We start from the raw sequence: 21997 nt of genomic DNA, 5'->3' as shown, positions 1-21997 counted from the left end.
GTAAAGAGCGGAGCACAAAGCATTGTTGTGGGCATTCATAGCAATAATGAGTATTAATAGTGCCCTATGCAAAGAGCTTAGCACAGCGTGCAGCGTGCAGAAAGGATGCGGGAAACAGGGTCCACAAGTTGTGAGACGTGAATGGCTCCATCATTGTTCTGAGATACAACACAATACAATTGAAAATACACACTCCAGATAACAAAGCGGGGATTTAGCAAGAAGACCCACAAACCAGAAGATGCAGTGGGAACACACTTCAGTGGTGGCCTGGGGAGGGACTGAGGGGAGGTGATAGAAGAAAACAGACAGGGTGGGGGTGTTGCTCCAGGCCCACAAAGCATCGGGCCGGCAGCCCGCAGATCTAGCCAGGGGGGGCAGGGCTTGGGAGGGGTCAGAGGGAATCCACATACAGGTGGCTCAGGAGCTGAGAACCCTCACTCCTGGGTTTCAGAGCAAAGTTCCACATCCAGGGAACCCCCTCCATCTCCAGCAAACTCAAGAAGGTTGGTCACATCCCTGGAAGCATGCACTTCCCAAAACAGGCCGCCAGAAACTGCACAGGGTCCAGGGATTCCCAGACAGTGCTGGGGACCAGTGTCCTGGGCGGGGACAGGGCGGGGGTGTCCCGGCCTCCTGTGTCGTGCAGCCACTGCATCGGCTCTGAACCCTCCTCCATCTGAGCCCTCCCGTCTCCCTAATCGGGCTGGCTTGTCCCAGGTGGGTGACACACTGAGCTTGTCAGCTCACCTACAGAGGGATCTCAAGCCAGCTCTGTCCCCTTGCTCTGATTTTTCATCTAGAAAATGTGCACAGTGATCCTGCCTGGGGTGTGGTCCAGGTCAAATGAAAACACTTTTATTGGGGCGCCTGGGTGGCTCAGTGGGTTAAAGCCTCTGCCTTTGGCTCAGGTCATGATCTCAAGGTCCTGGGATCGAGCCTCGCATCGGGCTCTCTGCTCAGTAGGGAGCCTGCTCAGAGAAAGCCTCTCTCTGCCTGCCTCTCTGCCTACTTGTGATCTCTGTCAAATAAATTAAAAATTAAAAAAAAATAAATTTTTTTTAAAAAGAAAGAAAAAAAAACACTTATTAAAGAACTCTCCACAACTAACATGGGTCTCGAGCCCACAACCCAGAGAGCAAGGGTCACATGCTCCTTGACTGAGCCAGCCAGGCACCCCAGCCCTTGTCTTTAAAAGTGTACATTCTGTATGAAAGCAAAGGATGTGATGCCAGAAGAACCTTCTCCACAACGTGGGAAATGGCTGGCCTGATTGTGCGTTTCTGGTTTCTTGCAGGGTGGAAGCGTGTGAAGGGGCCTCTGTTCCTGGAGGATAGGATCATGGCCTTCATGTTGCTCAGCCGGCGGCTGGCCTGCACCTTCCAGCACAACTACCACCTGCTCCCGCCCAGTAAGCCATGGGGGTTCTTGGCAAGAACTGGTCCTGATGACTGGGGATTCTTGGGGCTGGCCAGCCAGTGCTTCTGGGGCTGTCTTCCCCTCACACACGTGAAAACTGTCCCCATCACTGCCCCCGCCAGGTTTCCCATATCTGCCATGCGCTCCTGTCCCTGCGTGAACAGCTGTATGGTGGGCAGGAAGCTGATCCGGCTTGGAGCCACATTGCTTGCCTGGAGTGACATCCCCAGCAGCCTGAAGGGTCCAGCCTGTCCTCACAGGGGCTGTTGGGGAAAACACGTAGCTGAGCTTGCTACCAAGGAACAGGAGGGCTACAAACATCCTTGTGATTGACCTAAAGGCCAAGTGGGCTTCAAGGGCACTGGATAGGAGGCAGCTACCCCCACTGGGCTCTCCCCAACCTGCACCCACCCGCACCCAGCTGGCCCACAGCACCGCCCGCCCTGCGGCCATGTCTCTACAGGGCTTCTGTTTCTCTCCGCCTCACTGAGTGCAGGCGGCTCAGCCAGGCCAGCCTCACCAGGATCCCGTGAGACCTCCCTCCCAGTAGCCCCACCAGGAAGGCACGCATGAATGCCATTTACAGGTGAGAAAGCCGAGCCTCAGAGAAGCAGAGTCAGTCTAGCTACAAACACTGGGTTATCATCCCTCCCCCATGTGCCTCCCTAGGCCTCTGGGGAAGAGAGGGGCTAGCGGCAACCCCCTTAGGGAAACCCTACACACTCACCCCCAGCCTGTCCCAGTTCTCTTGGAGCCCCATAGTTGTCATCGTGGTATCTCTTTCTTGTTGGTCTCATCTGCCTTCTGAAGACGAAGTGCCGGCCGTGGCCTCGGTTAGCATGTTGAATGCTGGTGTTTATACCCCGGGTGGGATAAAGAGCAGGCGTGTTCTCTCTCCCGCAAGAGTATTATTAGCAGGTTTTGTTTTAAAAAAAAAAACAAAAAACAAAAAACAAAAAAACCAACCAACCATTTAATTTGGGCTGATTTTACAAGTACAGAGAAATTAGTAAGATCATCCAAAGAGGTCCCCTGGGCCCCAGTGTCCCCCACGGCTAAAATCTTGCATTGCCAGGATGCTCTTGTCAAAAACTAAGAGGCTGACCTTGTACATTACTATTACCCGAACTCCAGACTTCTCTTCGGATTTTACCAGCTTTTCCCTTGACACCTCTTTCTGGATCCAGGACCCAGCCTGACTTCCCCCAGTCCACTTAGACGTCATGCAGTTTCCTCTGGTCTGTGACAGTTTCTGCCTCCCCTTATTCTTGACCTCCGTAACCTCGAGGAGTTATTATAAGAAATTATAAGAAAAGCATATTAATGCTGACCCATTATTATATTAAAAATGAACCAACACCTGACTGATGGTGCAGGTATGGCGTGCTCCAAGCAGGAGGGGAGTCCTCCCTAGCTAGTACTGTGGAGCACCTGCTGGGTGCTGAGGGTGGTGCCCGGTGCTGGAGACAAGAGAGTGTGGCCCCATGGGGCCCCAGCCTGGTGGCACACGTGGCTCTGCTTTTGCAGGTCGTTTTCAAGGACAGCAGAGCCTTCCCAAGTTCACAACCGGGAAGGAGCAGTGGGTCAGGACTCCTACAACTGGGCCCCATTTCACGAGCGAGCCTGACCAGTGGGCAGGACTGTGAGGCTCCATCTCGCGTTGGGGAAGGGGGGGGGTACTGCTGTCCTCCCGCTTTGCCTATTTCTTGCTCAGAAGGAACGGTGCATGTGAAAGCGCTTCGTCTACGCTTCCACTGGGTGGGGAGTGACCTAACTCCCATTTTACAAGCACAGATATGGAGGCGCGATGAAAAACCAGGAACGGATATGACTCAATCGGGGTGACCAGCTCTGCATGTTCTTGGCCAGAGCTGAATCTTTTTTGGGCACACTTGTGCGCGATGGAGAGAACCACACCGTGAGATTTTTTTTTTCTTTTCTTTTGGCGTATCGCTTTGACATATCTAGTACGACAGAAGAGGGATAGATGATTGATAGATGAGTAGATAGATAGACAGGAGTTTTTAAATACTAAACCACGGTGTTAGCAAAAACACAGGAATATGTGTACTCCTACACCGCTGATGGGCAAGTAGCAATAAGGAAATCATTGTAAAATGGTAGCTAACCTTTTAATCCATTTAGTCCCCTGCGAGAGGAAAGAGGGACTCAGAGAAATTGTTCACTTTCCCAGAGTCTCAGCGTGAGCAAGTGGCTGAACCAGGCTTTGAGCTGAGAGCCGGGCTGGCCCCCAAACTTGCAACCTTAACCACTCCATTAGTTATTGCCCTGTGACAAATAGCCCCAAACTTAGCAGGTTCAAGTAATGTACATTTAGTATCTCACGGTTTGCATGGATTAGGAATCTGTAGGCGAGGCGGGCAGCCTTGCTGGATGCTCCGGCTCGAGGTCTTATACGAGGGTATAGCTGAGCAGTGAGCCAGGGCTGCGGTCTCTTGGGAAGGCTCACTGTGGGAGCTGGGGTGGGGGGAATCCGCTTCCAAGCTCACTCCCGTGGTTCCGGCTGGATTTGGGGCCACACGGACATCTCCACAGAGCAGCTCACAACATGGCACCTGCTTCCCCGGAGTGAGGGAGAGTAGGAGGGTGCTTCAGCCCGTCACCACGCCTGCTGTGCTGAGGTGTCGGTATGGTGTCTCCACCCATCGGATCACTGTGAAGCCACTTGACACGGTGGCTCATGGCTGTGACAGTGCTCCCAATGTCATTGCTTCATGCCCCTCCCCCCACATCATTGATAATCTTATCCTGGCAAATGGTGTGCAGAGACTGGGAGACTAGACAGCAAAGCCGTTACCTCTGGGTGGTGAAGTTGTTGATATTTTCCCCCAGGAGTGTGTTATCAAAAAAAATAAGCAAATAAATAAAGAGCATGCTGCCTTCCTGAGAACATGACAAAGGGCTAGAAATTTGCTACTCGGAGGCAACATAGTGCACAACAACCCTCTGCCCATACCATGCCTGTGATGCATTTGGCAAAAGACCCGAACAGCCTGGAGAGTCCCCTGTCCCCTTAGAGAACCAGAACGCCCAGGACAGTGACGGAGAAAGTTCATCGTCAGCCCCTGCGGTGTCCAGTTCGGCAGATGCAAACACAGACGGCAGCTGTGCCTCTGGCGCGGAGCCAAATGACGGCCAGGGCGTTAGACACAGAGAGACCCTGGGGATGGATCGGCCCCTGGGTCCCCCTCATCCACAGGAGTCCCCGTTCGAGCAGCCACATCCCCTGCTCTCCGAGTCCGCAGCAGTGTTCCTGCTCCTGATGCCCTGCTCAGGTTAAAGAAGAGCCCAGGTCCCCTGAACAAGACGAGAATTCGAGAATGTGAGTCCTGTGTCATGAGGCTGCGGCCTGCAGTGCGTCCGAGGAATGACCGTGGGCTGACAGAGAGAGCAGCGCCAGTGGTCCGGCTTAGCCGGCCATCACCCCACATCCTCCTCCTCAGGGCTGACAGAAGCTTCCCGGGAGCCTGGCCGGGAACCAAGGTTTTCCACAGAGCAAGAAAACACCAGGAACAGAGGAGAGATGCCCCCCTCTTCACAATCCACTGCCCCCCACCCCCAAGCATGGATGAAAAAAGTCAAGAACCACCTAAAGGCAATGGCAGGTTTTCCAAGATTGTCGCTTGCCTCGGAAACCTCCGCCGGAGGAGGAGCACCCGGGCAGAGTCCGCTCCCACATCAGCGGGAACGGGTGGAAAGAAAGGAGGAAGAAGGCTCTGTGGGCCGCCATGTTCCTGAGAATAGGGATGCTGGACGGGATGTATTTTCTGCTCACCCTGCAAGGGAAGTAAAAACAGGAAAGTCAGCCAGAGTGGGGGAGAGTTTCAGCCTCCAGGTGGGACGGCAGCAGAACTGGCCCAGAGCAAGAGTGTCGGAGATGAGAAGTCCTAGGTCCTCGGTGTCAGGCAATGGCCACCGACTTCTGACTCCGGGCAAGAGAAACCAGATGGTCGTTCTGGAAAGGGTACTTGAGGCTCCGCGGAGCAAGCTCCCGAGAGACGCGTCGCTGTGGTTGTGATGAAGTCAGCTCTGCAAATGCGATTGGCACTCGTTGTCAGGACGGTGTCCCTGTGATTGTGGCACGCTCCGACAGTGAGCTCTTCGGGGAAAGGATCAAAGAACTCCTTACAGATTTCCTCAGGGCCCGGAGATGAGCATGAGTCACAGAAGGTCCTCTGAGGGTCCCCTGGCCGCCATGAAGAATGCCGTTCAGACACTCGGGAACTTTCCTGTGCAGCAGAGAACACTGTGTGAGCTTCTGTCTGGTGAGGCGGAGGTGCGTGGCGTCTGTGAGGGCCGTCCCTCCTGCCCCCCGATACTGAAACCTCTGGGAAGAACGTTGCCCTTTACACTGGTTCCAGTGGCCACACCATTGGTGGCTACACCAATGGCATTAAGACGCGAGGGCTTGGGGAGCAGCCACAGCTAGAAGAGCCATAGCAGATGGCGCATCTTCGACTCAAGGCCAGCAAATGGCGCTGTGGTCACCTTCACCATCAAGAACAACGAACAACTCGAGGTCTTTGAACTCCGTGGCCCTCGGGCTGGCAGCTGTCTTGCCACAGCTAAGGAAGATGTCCCCAGACCAGCTCCTTGTTGGGTCTCGTGCCTGGACCATGAGATGCACAGAATCAGCTCCGGCTCGGAGGCCACTGGAGGGCCCCAGCAAACCGTTCTTTGCACAAAGGTGGTGCGTGAGACCTTGTGTGCAGTGGTTCCTGCCCGACTCAGCCCATACCCACAGCATTCATACTGGTGACCGCGTGTGGATCTGTGCGAGTCACAATCACACAGTGACTGGGAATATCTAGGGGAAAATGATGGTGGCCGCGGACCTGGAGAAATTGGTCTGTGTTTGTAGGTTACAGTCCCACAACTGATCGCAAGTTTACGGAGGACACAAAGACATGATTATGTGTATGATCACCCGTAAAATGTGGTTTATACTGGACGATGCGATGCCAACATTCAGGCCACGAGGCTAAATCTGACGCAAATTACCCTTGTCGGTGGCACACTCGCTTCCTGGTATGTGGCATTTGTAGATCATTCAAAACAATGATGCTCTCTGACCACACGGACCCAAACTTTCAAACCCCAAGGTGTCGCTGGAAGAAGTGTGATGCTCTTTTCATGGCTCAGAAAGGATTCAAACAGGACACACAGGACGACGGGCTAAGGATAACAGCAAAACTGATTCCTAAAGACTTTTGCCTCCCGTCTTGGAAGGTCACTAGTTGAACTAATTTCACATCAGCCCCACACAGAGGCCACAGTCTTCCCTTCTCCAGAGAGCCAGCGAGGAAGTGGTGTCCAGCCAGGTGCACCCCAAGTGCAAATCTGGGGACCTCTATGGGATGTAGGTTACACTTGAAGTTCTTACTGGAGGTTGGTCAGATTTAAACAGATTTTAGGGAATGATACTTCTCTGGGACAGCATATAGTAATTTATACTACGAGTATTCTCCTGATATTTGTTAAGGATATAGATCTTAATTGGTTAAAAATAATAATAAGTAGGGTGGACAGTTGGGGAGAGGGAAGATAAGATTTTTTTAAAAGTAAAGCAGAGCAAACAACTCCAGCTCAACTTGACCTTGACCTTGGCCAGGCTCACATCTAGAGCCCTTGCTGTTTAGGAAACTGGCATTCGTTTATTACTCTCACTATAAAGATCAAGAGAACAGTAAAAACATTTGATGGCTGTTTTTATAGTTTGGAGTTAAACATTGACTCTGGATTGGCGAGGCCCCGAGGGTAGCAGGCATCGTCCCCAGACCCAGAGGGCTGGGCTGGACCCCTCCCCGCTACCATGCAGGGTCTCAGATCTTGGGGCACATGCCTGCCTCCTAGCTCTGATGCTTCATTAATGAATGAAAATGCTGGATGGGTCGAAATTAATTCAAACTTTGTGTGCTTCTTTGTGCCTCTAGAAATTTGTCTTTGAAGGAAGTGAGTTGTTTTGCTGCAAATGTTTCATTTCAGGGCCGGGCACTAGATGAGACGAAAGATAGTGTCTGGGAAAGGAGAGGTCTGAGGGACAAATTTTCAGCTTAGCCGCTTACCAGCTGTGTGACCTTGGGCAACCGAATTGACCTTTCTGAGCTTCTGTGTCTCCTTCTGTAACACGGGAATAGTCATAACCTCTACTTCCCAAGGGGGTTGTGAGGCTTAAGTGAAACAATCCATGGAAAATACTCAAGGTGCTGCTGGGTATGGTCCCCATAAATTCCCAGTGAAGGGACATCTCTGCTCGTGTGACTTGTTGTAAGAGATCCCAGGGAAGGAAATCTGATTGTTTTCTCCTGTGGTCTATATATTACCATTATATATCATCATTAAGAGAATATTTGGGGTGCCTGGCTGGCTCAGTCTGTAGAGTGTGTGACTCTTCATCTCAGGGTCATGAGTTCAAGCCCCATGTTAGGCGTGGAGCCTACTTTAAAAAGAAGTACGTAAAAGAATATTTGTTATATTGGTATTTGGTTATTTTCCTCTACAAAAAGTCAAAAATGAGATCTAGTAGGCAAAGCAAGAGTATTAGACCTGGGTTCAAATCCTGACTCTGCAACGGACTAGCTGTGTGGCCTTGGGAAAGTTGCTTAACCTCTCTGCTCCTCCTCTGTAACCTGAGAACCATCTCTCGAGGAATCTTGTGGAGAAATCAAAACCATAGATGGGAGTTCCCGTGGGTAGGGCCTCGGGCCTGCTTAGCACACGGTGGGGACTGAATCGTGCTAGCTGCCCCATCTTCCTGTGTTCGATAGCTGTTGCCAGCAAACTTACCAGGCTGTGGTAGCCCAGAGACCCTGGCCCTCTTCTGTCCATAGCCACAAAGACTTGGCACATGGTAGGAACAGATGCAGATCTCCATACAGACTTGTCTGCCCGCCACCTGGGCCTCAGCCTCCCCGTCTCGTGCCCCTGATCCCTGGGGGATGGGTTCTCACCCTCTCTCCACTCCCCTCCGCGTGTCGGCTCACAGCCCTTGGCATCCTCATACCCATAGCTCCACACGTCCGCACTCACTCCTGTCATTCCCCTCGAGACCCTTTAAGCTGCACTCCCACTGGGGCTGCTTCCAGCGCCAACATTTCCACTTTCCAGATCCCAGGAGATCTGGCTTCTGTGGTACAGTGTCAAGACACTTTCTGGAAAAAGGAAGAGCGGGCCTGTGTGTCCTCATTGGAGAACAGCTTGCAATTTTGAATTTTTCACTTCCCCTCTTTACTGGAAACAGAGCAGGATCCTCAGCGGTTAATAATTGTTTTTTTTTTTTTTTTAATCCAAACATGTGTCCTTGTTTTATGCAGATCTAGCTGGAATCGGTCTGGACCAGTAACTCTGAGTTCGGCCAAGGAGGAAATAAACAGTTTAATGTAAAAAAGAAGTCATCAATATGTTCCATGACCTTTAACTCAAGCTAATGGAACAAACTCTGTAGGGATTCCCTTTTCATTTTCAGATCAAACAGAAGACAATAAAAGCCGGCTGGTTCATGCCTTGAAATAAGAATAACACTGAATTTTAACTGGACTTCATGTTCAAAGGGCTACATTTTGTTACATAATTAATTCAAAAACCTCTTTGATATCCAGAGCAATTATGGAAAATTAAGAATGAATTTAAGTGTTTTCTAGTATGGCTTTGCAGTGTGTGTGTGTGTGTGTGTGTGTGTGTGTGTGTGTGTGTGTACGCAGGCGCATGTGTGTGAGACAGAGAGAGGGAGGGAAGGACAGAGCCTAGCACATTCTTTGCTTCTCTGAGTTTTGGTTTTCTCTCCTATAAAATAAAAACAATACCGTACCCCTCAAGCTTGCACAAGGAGAAGTGAAATCATGTATATGATTTACACAAAGTGTCCAGTAATTCCCTAGTCTGATACAACTCAAGTAAGAGGAACTAACATTTCCCAGACACCACATTTGTGCCAGGAAGATCAAAGATGAGCAGGGACATTAAAGCGATTTCTGGGCCACACTTACTTTGTGTTCACCACAACTTTCTTTCAGTCAGGGACCAAGATCTGGGGTTGAGGCTGCCTTTATCTCAGCCACATGCTGAGCCTTGTGGGTCTAGCCTGGGAACTCCCCTCTATACATTGATTATTATGCAAAAATGTGAAATGGATCTCAATCAAATGACTTGCGCCCCAAAGTTTGTTTATTTGATTTTTAAGCAAAAAACATGTGTAAGTGGGGACCACCTGAAAATTAAAAGAGTTGTTGTTGTTGTTGTTTTTTAAGATTTTATTTATTTGAGAGAGAGGGAGAGTGGGAAGAAGGGGCAGGGGGAGAAGCAGACTCCCCACTGAGTAGGGAGCCTGACATGGGATTTGATCCCAGGACCCCAGGATCATGAGTCGAGCTGAAGGCAGATGCTTAACCAACTGAGCCACCCAGGCGCCCCGGGGACCACCTGAATTTAGACGTTTGATTGTTCCCTCCTTTGATTTCTGAGTGTCTCAAGCAGGGGCACAACCCCAGGGGTGGTGCTCCTGGCATCTGGTGTGTGGGACCAGGGACTCCGCTAACCACCCTCCAGTGCTCCAGACGGCCCCACAACAGAATTATCTGGCCCAAATAGTGCTGAGGGCTGAGCAACTCTGGTCTATATAGACATTTGGATATAAGTTTGGCTATAAATTAAATTTTGGCAAAATTTAGATAATTTTTATAATCTGACCTTTCACATAGTAATACCATGCCCATTTTTCCATGTCCATAAAAATTCAAAATTTCCAGGGGTGCCTGGGTGGCTCCGTTGTTTAAGTGCCCAACTCTTGATTTCAACTCAGGTCATAATCTCAGGGTCATAAGATCGAGCTCCACATCAGGCTCTGTGCTGGACGTGGAGCCTGCGTTAAGATTCTCTCCCTCTCTCTCTGCCCCTCCCCACTTGTGCCCTCTCTCTCAAAAAAAAAATAAAAATAAAAATAAAAATTTCCATGAAATGGTGGACTGTGTCATACTGTGTTTAGCTGATCTCCATTGTTGGAAAGTTAGGTTGCTTTCTTGTAGAAAGATAGTATTATTACAAATATTTGTAACCTGCATTTTTGTATATTGTCCCATTATTTTCTTAGGATGAATCCTGAAATTAGATTGCTTAGTAGAAAGGAATAGGAAGGCATCATTAGCTGATACTCGCACCAGCAGAACAGGAGCACACCTGTTTGCCTACAACCTCACTAGCACTGGGCTTTCCCATCTTTTGGAATCTGCAGTGTTTTTGTGGTGCCCAGGTCTGGCCACACTCCGTATTCAGGGGTGGCCTGGCTAGGATGGGGTGGAGGTCCTGGCCCTGTGTCTGTTGGGGACATTGGGCACCTGTTAGGGCAGAATTCTCATTATACCTTGTTACCAGGGATTCTCATCATCTTTGTCTACTGCAGGCTCCAGACACATCAGTCAGGCCGCGGCCAAAGTTGACGTTGAATTTGATTATGATGGGCCCCTGATGAAGACTGAAGTCCCCGGGCCTCGCTCTCGGGTGAGTTGAGCACACTTGAGTGGTGTTCTTAAGAACGGAACGAAAGGCGTCCATGAGGCAAGAACACAGTGACGCTTGGAGACCTGTGTCCTTAGCTGCTTTCAGAGAGTTTACCGCTAGAGATCCGGGTCATTAAACTAGCCCATCCTGCCATGACAAGTGAAAGAGGCCTTCTCAGAGGAGATGTATCCGTTGTCTGTTGTCACAGGAATGCTGTGTAACGATCACAGGGTCCCAGTAGCATACAGATGGCTTATGCATCAGGGGTTAACTGGGAGTTAGCTAGGCAGCTCTGTTGAGCCCATCTACATGCCTGGGGGATGACTGGCCACTGGTTGATCTAGACTGAGCTTGTCTTAGTCACTGCAGTGACTTGGCTCTGCTCCGTGTGTCTCTCTCATCCTCCGGCAAGCTGGGCTGGGCTTGTCCTCATGGCAATGGCAGAGGAGAGCACGTAATGGGTCTCTTTAAGATCTAGGCCCCACGTTGGTCTACCATCACTCCTACCTCATTCTCTTGGCCAGAGGAAGTCAGATGGCTTGCTTTGAGTCCAGAGTGAAGGTCTGGGGCAGAACACCCAGCCAAGGTGGAAGAACATGGCAATGCTAGATGGCACAGAGCAGGGACAGCAAAGGCCCTTGATCTTGACCTTGAAGGATAAAAAGGAAGAGTTCACCAAAGGAGTGTGTTATTCTGTTGTAGACAAGGGGAATGGAATGTGGAGAGGCATGTAGGGTGACAGGACGTGGCATACGAGACACGCTGGGTGGCTCCGAATCCCTGGGCTGGATGTTACTGTGTGAGACGGAAGAGGCACAAGATGAGTCTGATGAGGGAGGGTCATGCCTCTCCTCAAAGATGCCACACAAACCTGCATATTACACATTTCAGGGGGGAGAGGTGGATTTTCATTTCACAGTGGTGAAGTACCTGGGATAATTTTTTTATATCCTTGTAATTAATATTAGTTTCTATTGTTATGTGGAAATATATAATTTCATGACACTAGTTGCTGAAGTTGATTCTACGTTGGATTATTTTTAGAGATTTAATCTGTGTAGTAGTAAAGCAACTAGTTCCCAATTCACAATTTATAATTCCCAGTTTCTGTATAGACTTGGACAGGTGGTTTTTGGAGTGCTCACATTATAATGACACATGGTTCTTTGATGTGCAAGTTTATGTTTTCAGTTGATTTTATTTTTTCGAACAGGGCGTTAAAGCCTCTTTTTCCCTAGTGGAAAGGGAACCAGGGTGCCTGTGTGGCTCAGTCCCTTAAGCGTTCGACTCTTGAGCTCAGCTCAGGACTTGATCTCAAGGTCACTGGCTGTGGACCCTACTTTAAAAAAAAAGGAACCTATGCTTTTACGAGCACTATTACATAAACACCTTTAGCTTAAACATTTTTGTTGAATATTTTATTTGACTTTATTGTTATCCTTCTAAGTTTCTAAATCTCTGTTGCACTGGTAATATAACTGGCAGGAATATTTTCTGCCAACCATTGGTATGAAGCAATTTTTAAATAATTATAATATTGCTAACTAATTAACTGTGAAGTTATTGGCATAAGGGTGGGGGGAAGCCCCAGGACTTGGGAAGACATGAAAGACTTCTTCGGCAAGAGTGTGTCCTTGCCGTAACGCTTTTGCTCTTCTTGCCTGCAGGAGTTAATGAAACAGCTGAATATAATTCAGGTAAGTGAGCATGAGCTAACATTCCCTCCACTCCTTCCCCGTTACGACTTCATACGACTTCACTGAGGGACGCAAACATTAGGCGGGGCCAGCTCTTTAAAAAAAAAAAAAAAAAAAAAAGCAAATGTCTTAGTTCTAAACCTTCCCCCCTCCCCAAATTTCCCTTATGATTTCTTTTTTTGACTTATTTGTTATTTATGTGTTATTTAGTTTCCACATTTTGGGGAATTCCCTAAATTTCTTTCTGTTACTGATTTCCAGTTTCAATCTTTTGGGGATGGGAAACATACTTTGCGTGATTTCAGTCCTTTTAAATTTTACTGAGGCTTTTGTATGGTCTATCCTGGGAAACGTTCCGCATGCACTTAAGGAGAATTTGTGCTCTACCACTGTGGGGTGGAGCGTTTTGTAAGTGTTTGTGGGATCTGTTGGCTTTGGAGCATTGTTCAAGTCTTATTTCCTTGTTAATCTTCTACCCGGTGGTTCTATCCACTATTGAAAGCTACTATTAGAGCTGCAGCTCTTCTCTTGTAACTATAAGTTATGCCCATTTTTGCTTTATGTACTTTGGGGCTCTGATATCAGGTGCTTACATGTTTATAATTGTATCTTTTTAGTGGACTTCACCTCTAGAAACATTTTTGTTTGTTTTACAGTTGACTTTGCCCAATTAATATAAAGCATTTCAGTGTTCTTAGGATTGCTGTTAAGAATCATGTATCTTTTTCCATCCTTTTTCCTACAACCTATTTGTATTCTTGAACTGAAAGTATGTCTCATGGAGACAGCATCTTTTTATCCAGTCTGATAGTTTCTAATTTTTTGTTTGGGTTGTTTAATACACAGTTAATCTTATTATTGATATTCTTATATCTTCCATTTTACTCCTTGTTCTCTATATGTCTCATACACACACACACACACACATACACACACACATATATATGTATATATATATATATATATATATTATTTTTTTTTTTGCTTTAAGTGGGTATCTTTTAGTGGGCCACTTTCATTTCTTTCATAATTACTACACATTTTTTAGTTTTCCTCATGGTTGCTCTAAGGCTTACCATTGTCTTAACATCAGAATCTTCTTCAGATTTATTTCTGAACCTTTTGTTGTTGTGATATATAAAATACATACAGAAAAATTCATAAAATACAAATTTCAGCTTAGGAAACTGCTATAGAGCAAGCCATACATGTAAGCACCCACAGATACCCTCTGTGTGACCATAGAATGGGCAGGACACGGTTTACTTCTCCTTCTTTCCCCAAAAGATGGAGAATCTAGGAGATTGTAGTGACCCTGAATCAGTCTCTGCTTTCCCCAAGAATGCAGAGGCTGTGCACTTTTTCTGCAATTATGAGGAGAGCCGAGGCAATTACCTGGTCGATGTGGATGGCAACCGGATGCTGGACCTGTACTCCCAGATTTCCTCTGTCCCCATAGGTAAGAGCTGGGAAATCTGCCCTCATATGTGGGACCTTCTCTCTCGTTAGTCATGGTGATCCAGACTTTAATGCTCCTTCCAGTACCCACATCCCTGTGTGCTGCCAGACACTTCCCTTAAGGGCAGAGAAAAGCAGCAAGTAATTAGTAGGGGTTCTGTTATAGGAACTTTACGTATCTTTTCTTCTCTCATCGACTCTTACTTGAAACCCCACAGGGTGAGTAGGTATGAACACCCCCATTTTGTAGATAGATAAGCAAAGCTCAGAGAGGTGACGTGGCTTGCAGAGGAAGCATGGCCAAAACGTGGGCTCAGGTCTGTGGGACCCTAGCCTTTAATGTCAGCTGCCTTAGGTTAGGTCTCGTAGAAGAGCCTGAGGCAGGGGTTCTGTGCAAGTTGCTTTTCACGGACACACTCTCGGGAGACAGAGGAGACAGGGAAAGGCTAAGAAGGATGAGGTCTTAGCCAGAGACTAGCCATAGCCTGATCCCACAGGGGGCTCTGGGGTATGGCTTGCACCCCAGAGTTGGTCTCAGACAGCATCAAAGAGGCTGGCCTTTTTGGACACCAGGCCAGTCAGTCATTGCCTCTCAGTTGCCATCAAGAAGGACATGGCTCACCTGTTGGGCAAAGGACCAGGGAAGTTTTCTAGAGAAAGAGATGACTGGAGCTGTTACCGGCCCCCCCACAGGCAGCTGGGAGAGGGGTGGCCTGCCCAGTCAAGGTGAGCAGTGGGATCACCAGTAGCGTGTGCCTCACCACACTTACCTCCGGGACATACAGAGTGTGGCTCACTGCTGGAGGAGGTCGCGGAGGACAGTGGGATGGGTAGGGCTGACTCAGACGTGCAGGTCACTGCTGCTCTCAGTGGTCTGTGGGCTGAGCATCTCGTCTAGTGAAGCCCGTCCCTTTGTGCACTATGCCAGTCCCTATTTATTTCCCATTAAGGTGCAATTAGACAGTAAGGTGACTCATTCCTTTTGGGAAGCCCATCATTCAGACACACTGGCTTCTGAAGACATTTTGGGTTCTTTGATTTACACAACGCCATCCACATTCCGGGTGGGAGTGAGAGGGCCAGGTCTGGAGGGAGTTCTTAGGGTCAAATTCTACCTCCACCATGTAACCGCCAGAGGCCATAGGCCCTTCTCTTCCCAGCTAACTCCCTGTCCTCCCGCCCCCCGCCCCCCCCCCCCCGGGCCTCCCTCAGTTCTCATCCCCAGCCAGCCAACAAATATGTGGGGGCGTGGGGGATCAGGCCAGCAGAAGTTGAGAAAGCACAGGGACCTCTGACAGGTCTTCTCTGGGCGCCTTTTCTCCCCTATCTGTAGTCTTTGAGATGACTTTTTCTAACTGGTAACTGCTGAGAATTTGCCACAGGCCTGGCATATTACACACCTTACTCACTATCCCATTAGACCTCCACCACAGTCCTGTAACTGCTGGTCTTACAACATCACCTCCAGCTTACCCATGGGGGCCAGGTTTCAAGACGTCACAGAGTTTGTCCCGCATGTCCAGGGAGTCCAAGGGTTTGAAGCAAAGGCCCTCTGCCTCCTAAGCTTACTGGTGTGACGGCAGCCTCACAGACGGCTGCCCGGTCCTGCCCTGGCCTGCAGGGCAGAGTCCCACAGTGTTAAAAGCCCAGGCGTGGATTTCTCTGATCAGAGGGACCAGCTTTGCTCTCTTCTCTCCCTCTGAAGTCGACGAGACCAGGCACATCTGTGGTTTAATAAGATTTTCCTGAACTGGCTTATCTACTGAGGCAGCAAAGTCATAAACACCCAGGCAGCACGATAAAGAAAGAGCCAGAGCCGAAAGACCTCTGGCTAAAATGCAGTTGGAAAAACCCACAGAGTGCTCCTTTCTTGAGTAACGAGCGCCCTGCAGCCTTGGGCCCAACACGCCTGCGAGTAGGGTGAGGGGGCGGGGAGGCTGCTCACAGCTCTATCCCCTTGGACCCCCAGATCACCACCCCCAACACACACACACCAGCCCACCCTCCTCCAAGCAGGCGGTGAAACCACAAGGTTCTTCCGGTCCGTTCGCTCTTTGATGCTGCAGAGGAGGACGTCTCCCCAGGGTGGCACCAGGGTCTCACCAGCCCTCTGAACTTGCTACCCTCCCGCAGAGCCGAGCGGGCCCCAGGCCCTGAGCCTTAGGTGGACCTCTCACCACAGTGGTACAAGTCTCCCTTCCAAGTGAGTGCATTTAAGGGCTCCTGGCTGGCTCAGCCTGTGGAGCATGGGACCCTCGATCTCAGGGTTGTAGGTTCAAGCCCCACGTTGGGTGTAGAGATTACTTTAAAAAAATAAAATCTTAAAAAATAAAATAAAAAAGTGCATTTAAACTAAAAATGAATTATCTTAACAAAAATAGACAAGGTATGCGTGGTAAAAATTCTGGTAGTCGGAGACCAGGAATTTCCTTCCAGAGTCTATTTCCTGCGCCAAGATCCACCGGCTGGTCTCTCTCTCCTGCAGCAGTGCTGGGCTCCCGCCTATGTCGCTGGATCTCCACGTCATTCATTCGTTCAGCTACTCTCTACTTAGGACAGTACTTGGCCACTGCCTCGGAGGGGCTTCCTATCTGGGCTTCTGACCTCTGTGGCCCCCACAGACTTGGCCTTCCCGGGGGAGTCATTGCCAGGATCGGGGACGATGAACGGAAACCAGAAGTACAGGCCTCGAACCCGGGACACTCTGGCTCCGGGTTCTGTGTGGCGTCCTCCCTCCTCTGTGATAAAAGACCCCCCTGCCTGAGCATCTGCTGTGCATGGGGGGCTTTGTGTTCGTTATGGCCCCTGATGGGTGTCGGTTTGCTTTCAAGCCGGGAGACACAGTTAAATGTGCGTGCATTGCTCATGGTACGCGTGTGTAGGGTGAATTCATAGAAGACCAGTTGCTGAGTCCAAGGGTATCCTAGGCCCTATCCTGCAACCTCAGGCTCAGCTTGGACAGTCGATGCAGTGAAACTCTGGGGCGCGGCCTGCATGAAGGAGTGGGGGGCGTGGGTCACGAGGTGCAGGCCACACCATTCGCTTGCTCAGTCCCTGAGCAAACGTGTGTTGTGACTGGAACCCAGTGGCCCCGGGGAGGGAGGTGAGCACTGCGTCTGCAGTTTGTCACACTGGCCTGGGGGACCACTCCCAGCCCTGGTGCTGAATTGGGTCTTCACCTTGCATTCATTGTCCCATCTGTGTGACTAGCCCAGTAGGGCTCAGACCCGAGCCTCAGGATCAGCTAAAGAATTTGGAAAGATCTCTGGCAGCAACCCAAGTGATCCTGAGCCCAGAGATCTGGGAGGGCCCCAGGAATGGATCTTGTCTGCCAGGGACAACAAGGCCCTTTGTGAAGGGAGTGGCAGGTTGGAAAGGAAGTGGGGGTGGCTGTGAGGGGGCCCCGGGGACCCTGGGCACCGTGCAGGCCTCCAACCAGGACTCCAACTGTGCCCTCTCTCCCCAGGCTACAGCCACCCTGCTCTCCTGAAGCTGATCCAACAACCTCAAAACGCGGTGAGTCCCCGGTGACGCAGTGTTCGTGGTGATCCTGAGTGTCACTGGGCAGCCTTCCTTTGGAAACAGCCCATGCATTCATTCATCCTTCATTCATTCATTCATTCCACAAATATTTATTGAGTATATACTGTACGCTAGGCACCTGAAATGCCTTGGTGAGCGAAACCACAGAGCCCCGCTCCCACATAAGCGTTGGATTGCGTCCATATTAAGTGCCACAGAACCAGGCAAGCAGTACCGTGTCGGCATGAAACGATGATGCTGGCAACAGTGGTCGACATTTCTCGAGTGTGAAATGTGTGCCAAACACTGCGTTCAGCACTTCACAGCTGCAGTGTTGACAAGTCTATGAGGCAGGGCCCGCTGTCATCCCCATCCTACGGATGAGGACACTGAGGCACAGAGAGGTTAAGTATTTGTCCAAGGTTGCACAGCTGGAGGAGATGCTGGGGAAAAAATCCACAGGGCCTGGGCTTTTCAGGGATTGAGGGGGCTGTGGGTCAGGGAAGCCTTCCAGGGAAGTGACTGAAAGAGAAGCAGGTGCCACCAGGGCCCCCGCAGGGAGAAGGGGGTGGGAGGGAGAGCAGCTATGAGGACGAGGAGTGAAAGAGGACAGGTGGCCAGAGCCCAGCCGCAGGGACCTGACAGCATGCAGACTTAGGGACTGCGCATGCCGGATGTCAGTCTCAGCACCGGTGCTGGCTGGAGAGGCACTTTTCTGCCGGGAGGCTGTCCTGGGCACCGTAGGACGTTCAGAGACACTGCCGGCCTCCCCCACTCCATGCCAGGAGCGTCCCTGTCTTCAGCTGTGAGAACCAAACGTGCCCACAGACACTGCCATGTGGGCCCCGGCGGGTAGAGGCGCCCCAGATTATCTTCTTAATTGTTCCCGCCGTGGTCCAGTGAGAATGCCACCACGTTGCCTATTGCTGCTGTGGCCAGTTACCACCAGCTTCAAGGCTGACAACAACACCTGTGTGTTGTGGCACAGATTTCGTGGGCCTGGAATCTGGCGGGCTCAGCTAGGGCCTCACAAAGCAGACATCAGCTCTTAGCTGGGGGCTGGGGGGCAGGATCTGCTTTTGCTCCTTCGGGTTGTTGGTACCTCATTCTTGTGACTTTCGTGCAGCCCTTCTGTCCTCAACCCAGCCATGGCCGGGCCAGTTCTCTCTGCTTACCTTCTGTTTCTGCTCTTAACAAAGGGCATGTGGTTGCATTTAGCCCGCCTGGAAAATCCAGAACGATCTCCCTATCTAAGCAGATCCAGAACCTTAATCACGTCTGCAAAGTCCCTTTTGCCGCATGATGCCTTCCTGCTGCGGGATGGGAGGAGGGTGTGGCATCGTCTTGGAGGCCAAGGTAGCACCTACGATACCCCTGCCGCAGGCTTCCCTGTACCGTGCAGACGTCTGTGCTTTCCTCGTGCCCGGGGGAGGAGGTTTCCCACCCCCGCTGAGAACGTGTGACATGCAACTGCCCCCGCAGCATGCCCCGGCCGGACGCTGTCCCCTCCCGTCTAACAGCACAGGTGCGCCTCTGCACTCTGTACGGCCACGTACGTGGGGTCTTGCAGTGTGTGTCTTTATCGTGCCTGACTTGTTTCCCTCCAAGTCCGGCTGCGGGTCCGTCCTTGTGTGTAGCCACAGGTCGGCCGTGTCCAGGGTTTTATTGCCGTCCCCCGTGTGCGTCCGCTGCAATGAACAGGCCGTCCTACGGCTGCTGGGCCGCCGGATCGTTCCCCCCAAAGAAGCCGGGAACATTGGAGCACGTTTGCCTCGCGGCCGGCCACCGCTGGCGTGGCCCTGCGCCGGCCCGTCCCTCCCAACAGCGGCGTGTGAGTTCCGGTTGCTGCAAGTCCTCACCCACACCCAGTGTCCCTGCACGGCTTTTGCTCTGCTCAGTGACACGGGCAGTGTGACTTCCAAAGAGAGATCTAAGCCAGGCCAGGAGGAGGGGGGGCAGGTGCGTTGGGAACCGACTCCCGGGGCTTGAGGTCTTGTCTCTTTTAACCCAGAGTTGAAGGTAACAGGAAGGAAATGCATGTCCCCCCTTAGAGATGGCTCTGCCCCGCAGGCAGGGGCTCCGGGACATGTCCACCCCTGCTTATGGCCAAGCTCTGGGGCCCCGGAAGGTGCCTGGCCAGCCCGTTTGGGAGGCTCCATGGGGATGTTTACAGTCAAAGCCTGGCTTTGTTTCGAAACGTTGTGCAGATCCCAGATGCCTCGGCAGTTGGTGCTGAAGAAAATGTGTCAACAAACATGTCACACACATTTGCGGTGTCAGCTGCCTCCGGAGGCAGAATCATCCCTGAAAACACGTGATTTCGGGGGATGCCCTGCCCCCACCCATCTCTGCCGGGAACCGGGGACTTGGCTTCGTCCTCCCTTCCTTCCGCCTATTTCTTGCGTCTCACCCCTCACCCTGTCAGGGCCAACCCCGGCCTTGCATGTCCCCAGCAGCCCCTCGCCACCAGCCCCCCACCCCAGCAGGCCCACGCTCACCTCCTCCAAGCTGTGCCCTGCACTGAACTCTTACCCACACCCCCCGGTTCCCTTACTTCAGATGCAAGCCCTTGGTGGTCTGACTCCTGCGTCTTCAGCCTTATTTCTTGACTTTTGTTCAATCATCGGTTACGGATTGAATCCCTCCTGCATGCTGGGCGCTGTTCTGGGTGCTGGTGAGGTCCCGGTCTGCGTCCGTCTGGACCTCAGTCTGTGCTGACATTGCCCTGCAGAAGTCTGGGTTCGGCCAAGTGAAAGGAGCCCCTGGCACAGTCTTAGAGAAGTGGCAACTGCCATCGGCTCAGCCTGGGTGGCGAAGCAGGGGGGACACCTGGGGCACCAGGGTGGGGGGCCACTGGCTGACATGCTGGGTCTTCAAGTTCTTGACTGCAGATGCACTCAGCTGGTGACTATGCTCCTTTGCCCGTCAAGGGCAGGTTCCTACCAGGTCGTTGAAGTCCTACGAAGGGGCCAATCCACCCCTTTGTACCCTAACCACATCACCCTCAAATTCCAGTATCATTACTTCATGTGGCAGCAGAAAACAAAGCCGTGGCCTCTGGATCCACTTTCTGGGTTCCAGTTCCAACTTCTACATCACCATGGCCATGGTCAGTGCACAGTCATTGCACTGAGTGATCGAAGCGACACCTGGGAGTGCTGAGCTGCTCAGCGCAGACCCATCCCTCCGCCGTGACCCCCGGGCCTGTCTGCGTGACGGGTCATCTCGACTGAGCTGCTGCCGCATCGCACGCTCAGCAGTCTCACTGGCCCCTTGCAGGCACCAAGGTGGATAAGGACTCTGAAGACCAGAGAGGTTTAGCCTGTGCCTCAGGTTGCACAGCCGCTTAAACCAAAGCCCATTCTGTTCACACCGCACTTATGACCGCTGAGTCAGACGGCAAGGTTCTAGAAACCTATCTTCATTTGATTCTGCTACCCAGTGTCCCAGATAATCTTCTGTTCTTAATGTCACGCTTTGTTGAACAAGAACACCACCCCCACATCCTCCCTGGTCCCAGATAGGCAGTCAAGCTGCCAGGCAGCGCGGCTGTCCCCTCCGTGAGCCACTCCCCCCACTACCAGCCACGGCAGCTCGCCTCAACCCTGATCTCACCATGTGCTTGATTTCTTAGGAGCCCCATGAACAGCTCAGAGCTAAAAGAAAATGCCCCTCAAAGGGCATTACAAGCCAGCCCAGGTCTCTGGGTTGCGCCAGGCAAACTTGTATCCTGTATTAACATTTTGGGGTGGAGTCTGCCTGCAGTTTCTGGCAAAGGATGGAAGCCTGATCTGAGTCGTGCTTCTGCCCCTTCCTGTCTGTGTGATTTGCAGCAGGTTGCTTGACCCCTCTGGTCCTCAGTTTTCCCAACCCTACAGTGAGGAGGGTTAACATCCCCTGCTACTTGCCCTAGACTCACCCACATGGTCACAAAGCAGAAAAAATAACAGGAAAAAAATTAATAATGGAATCTGCCCCTATTTCTGGCAGTCCAGGCTGAATCCTGAGGCCACCAGGAGGCCTCCCTCTCCAGCGATGGTGCCATGCGGATTCGCACTGAGATTATGGCACTGATGATGTCTGAGAGAGGAACCTGAGAGTCCCCAGGCCCCGTCATTCCCCCCGCTTTTAACTAGGCGATGCGACCGCACACTAGCTTCAGATGTACAGACGAGGTGGAGACAGCGCTCACCTGCCTTTCACCGCGTTCTCCCAGGGCCAACACCTCCCTCCCTCCCTGCAGCACCACATCAAATGAAGAAATTAACATGGGCACGTTATGTAGTGCGGACCTCGTTCAGAGTCCCCTGCTTTCCCCAATAATGTCCCTATTTTGCTTCCAGGATCCCATCCAGGATGCCACATTGCACTTAGCCCAATCCCTTTTC

General features: G+C 51.2%; 1 protein-coding gene across 1 annotated transcript in view; it reads left to right on the top strand.

Moving 5' to 3' along the window:
* The window catches only part of LOC111156046 (4-aminobutyrate aminotransferase), a 78851-nt gene that overhangs the window by 43586 nt on the left and 13268 nt on the right, over positions 1 to 21997 (top strand). Inside the window, exons 2-6 of the mRNA XM_022516625.1 lie at positions 1298 to 1411; positions 10835 to 10932; positions 12600 to 12629; positions 13971 to 14088; positions 17554 to 17603. Coding sequence (XP_022372333.1) covers positions 1342 to 1411; positions 10835 to 10932; positions 12600 to 12629; positions 13971 to 14088; positions 17554 to 17603 — 366 coding nt within the window. The 5' untranslated portion in view covers positions 1298 to 1341. The remainder of the gene's footprint in view (positions 1 to 1297; positions 1412 to 10834; positions 10933 to 12599; positions 12630 to 13970; positions 14089 to 17553; positions 17604 to 21997) is intronic.

Source organism: Enhydra lutris, unplaced genomic scaffold, assembly GCF_002288905.1.
Source record: "Enhydra lutris kenyoni isolate GAN:26980312 unplaced genomic scaffold, ASM228890v2 scaffoldscaffold45, whole genome shotgun sequence".
In the NCBI taxonomy this organism is placed as follows: Eukaryota; Metazoa; Chordata; class Mammalia; order Carnivora; family Mustelidae; genus Enhydra; species Enhydra lutris.
Note: the sequence above shows the minus strand (reverse complement) of the source record. Positions and strands in the feature narration are given on the sequence as shown.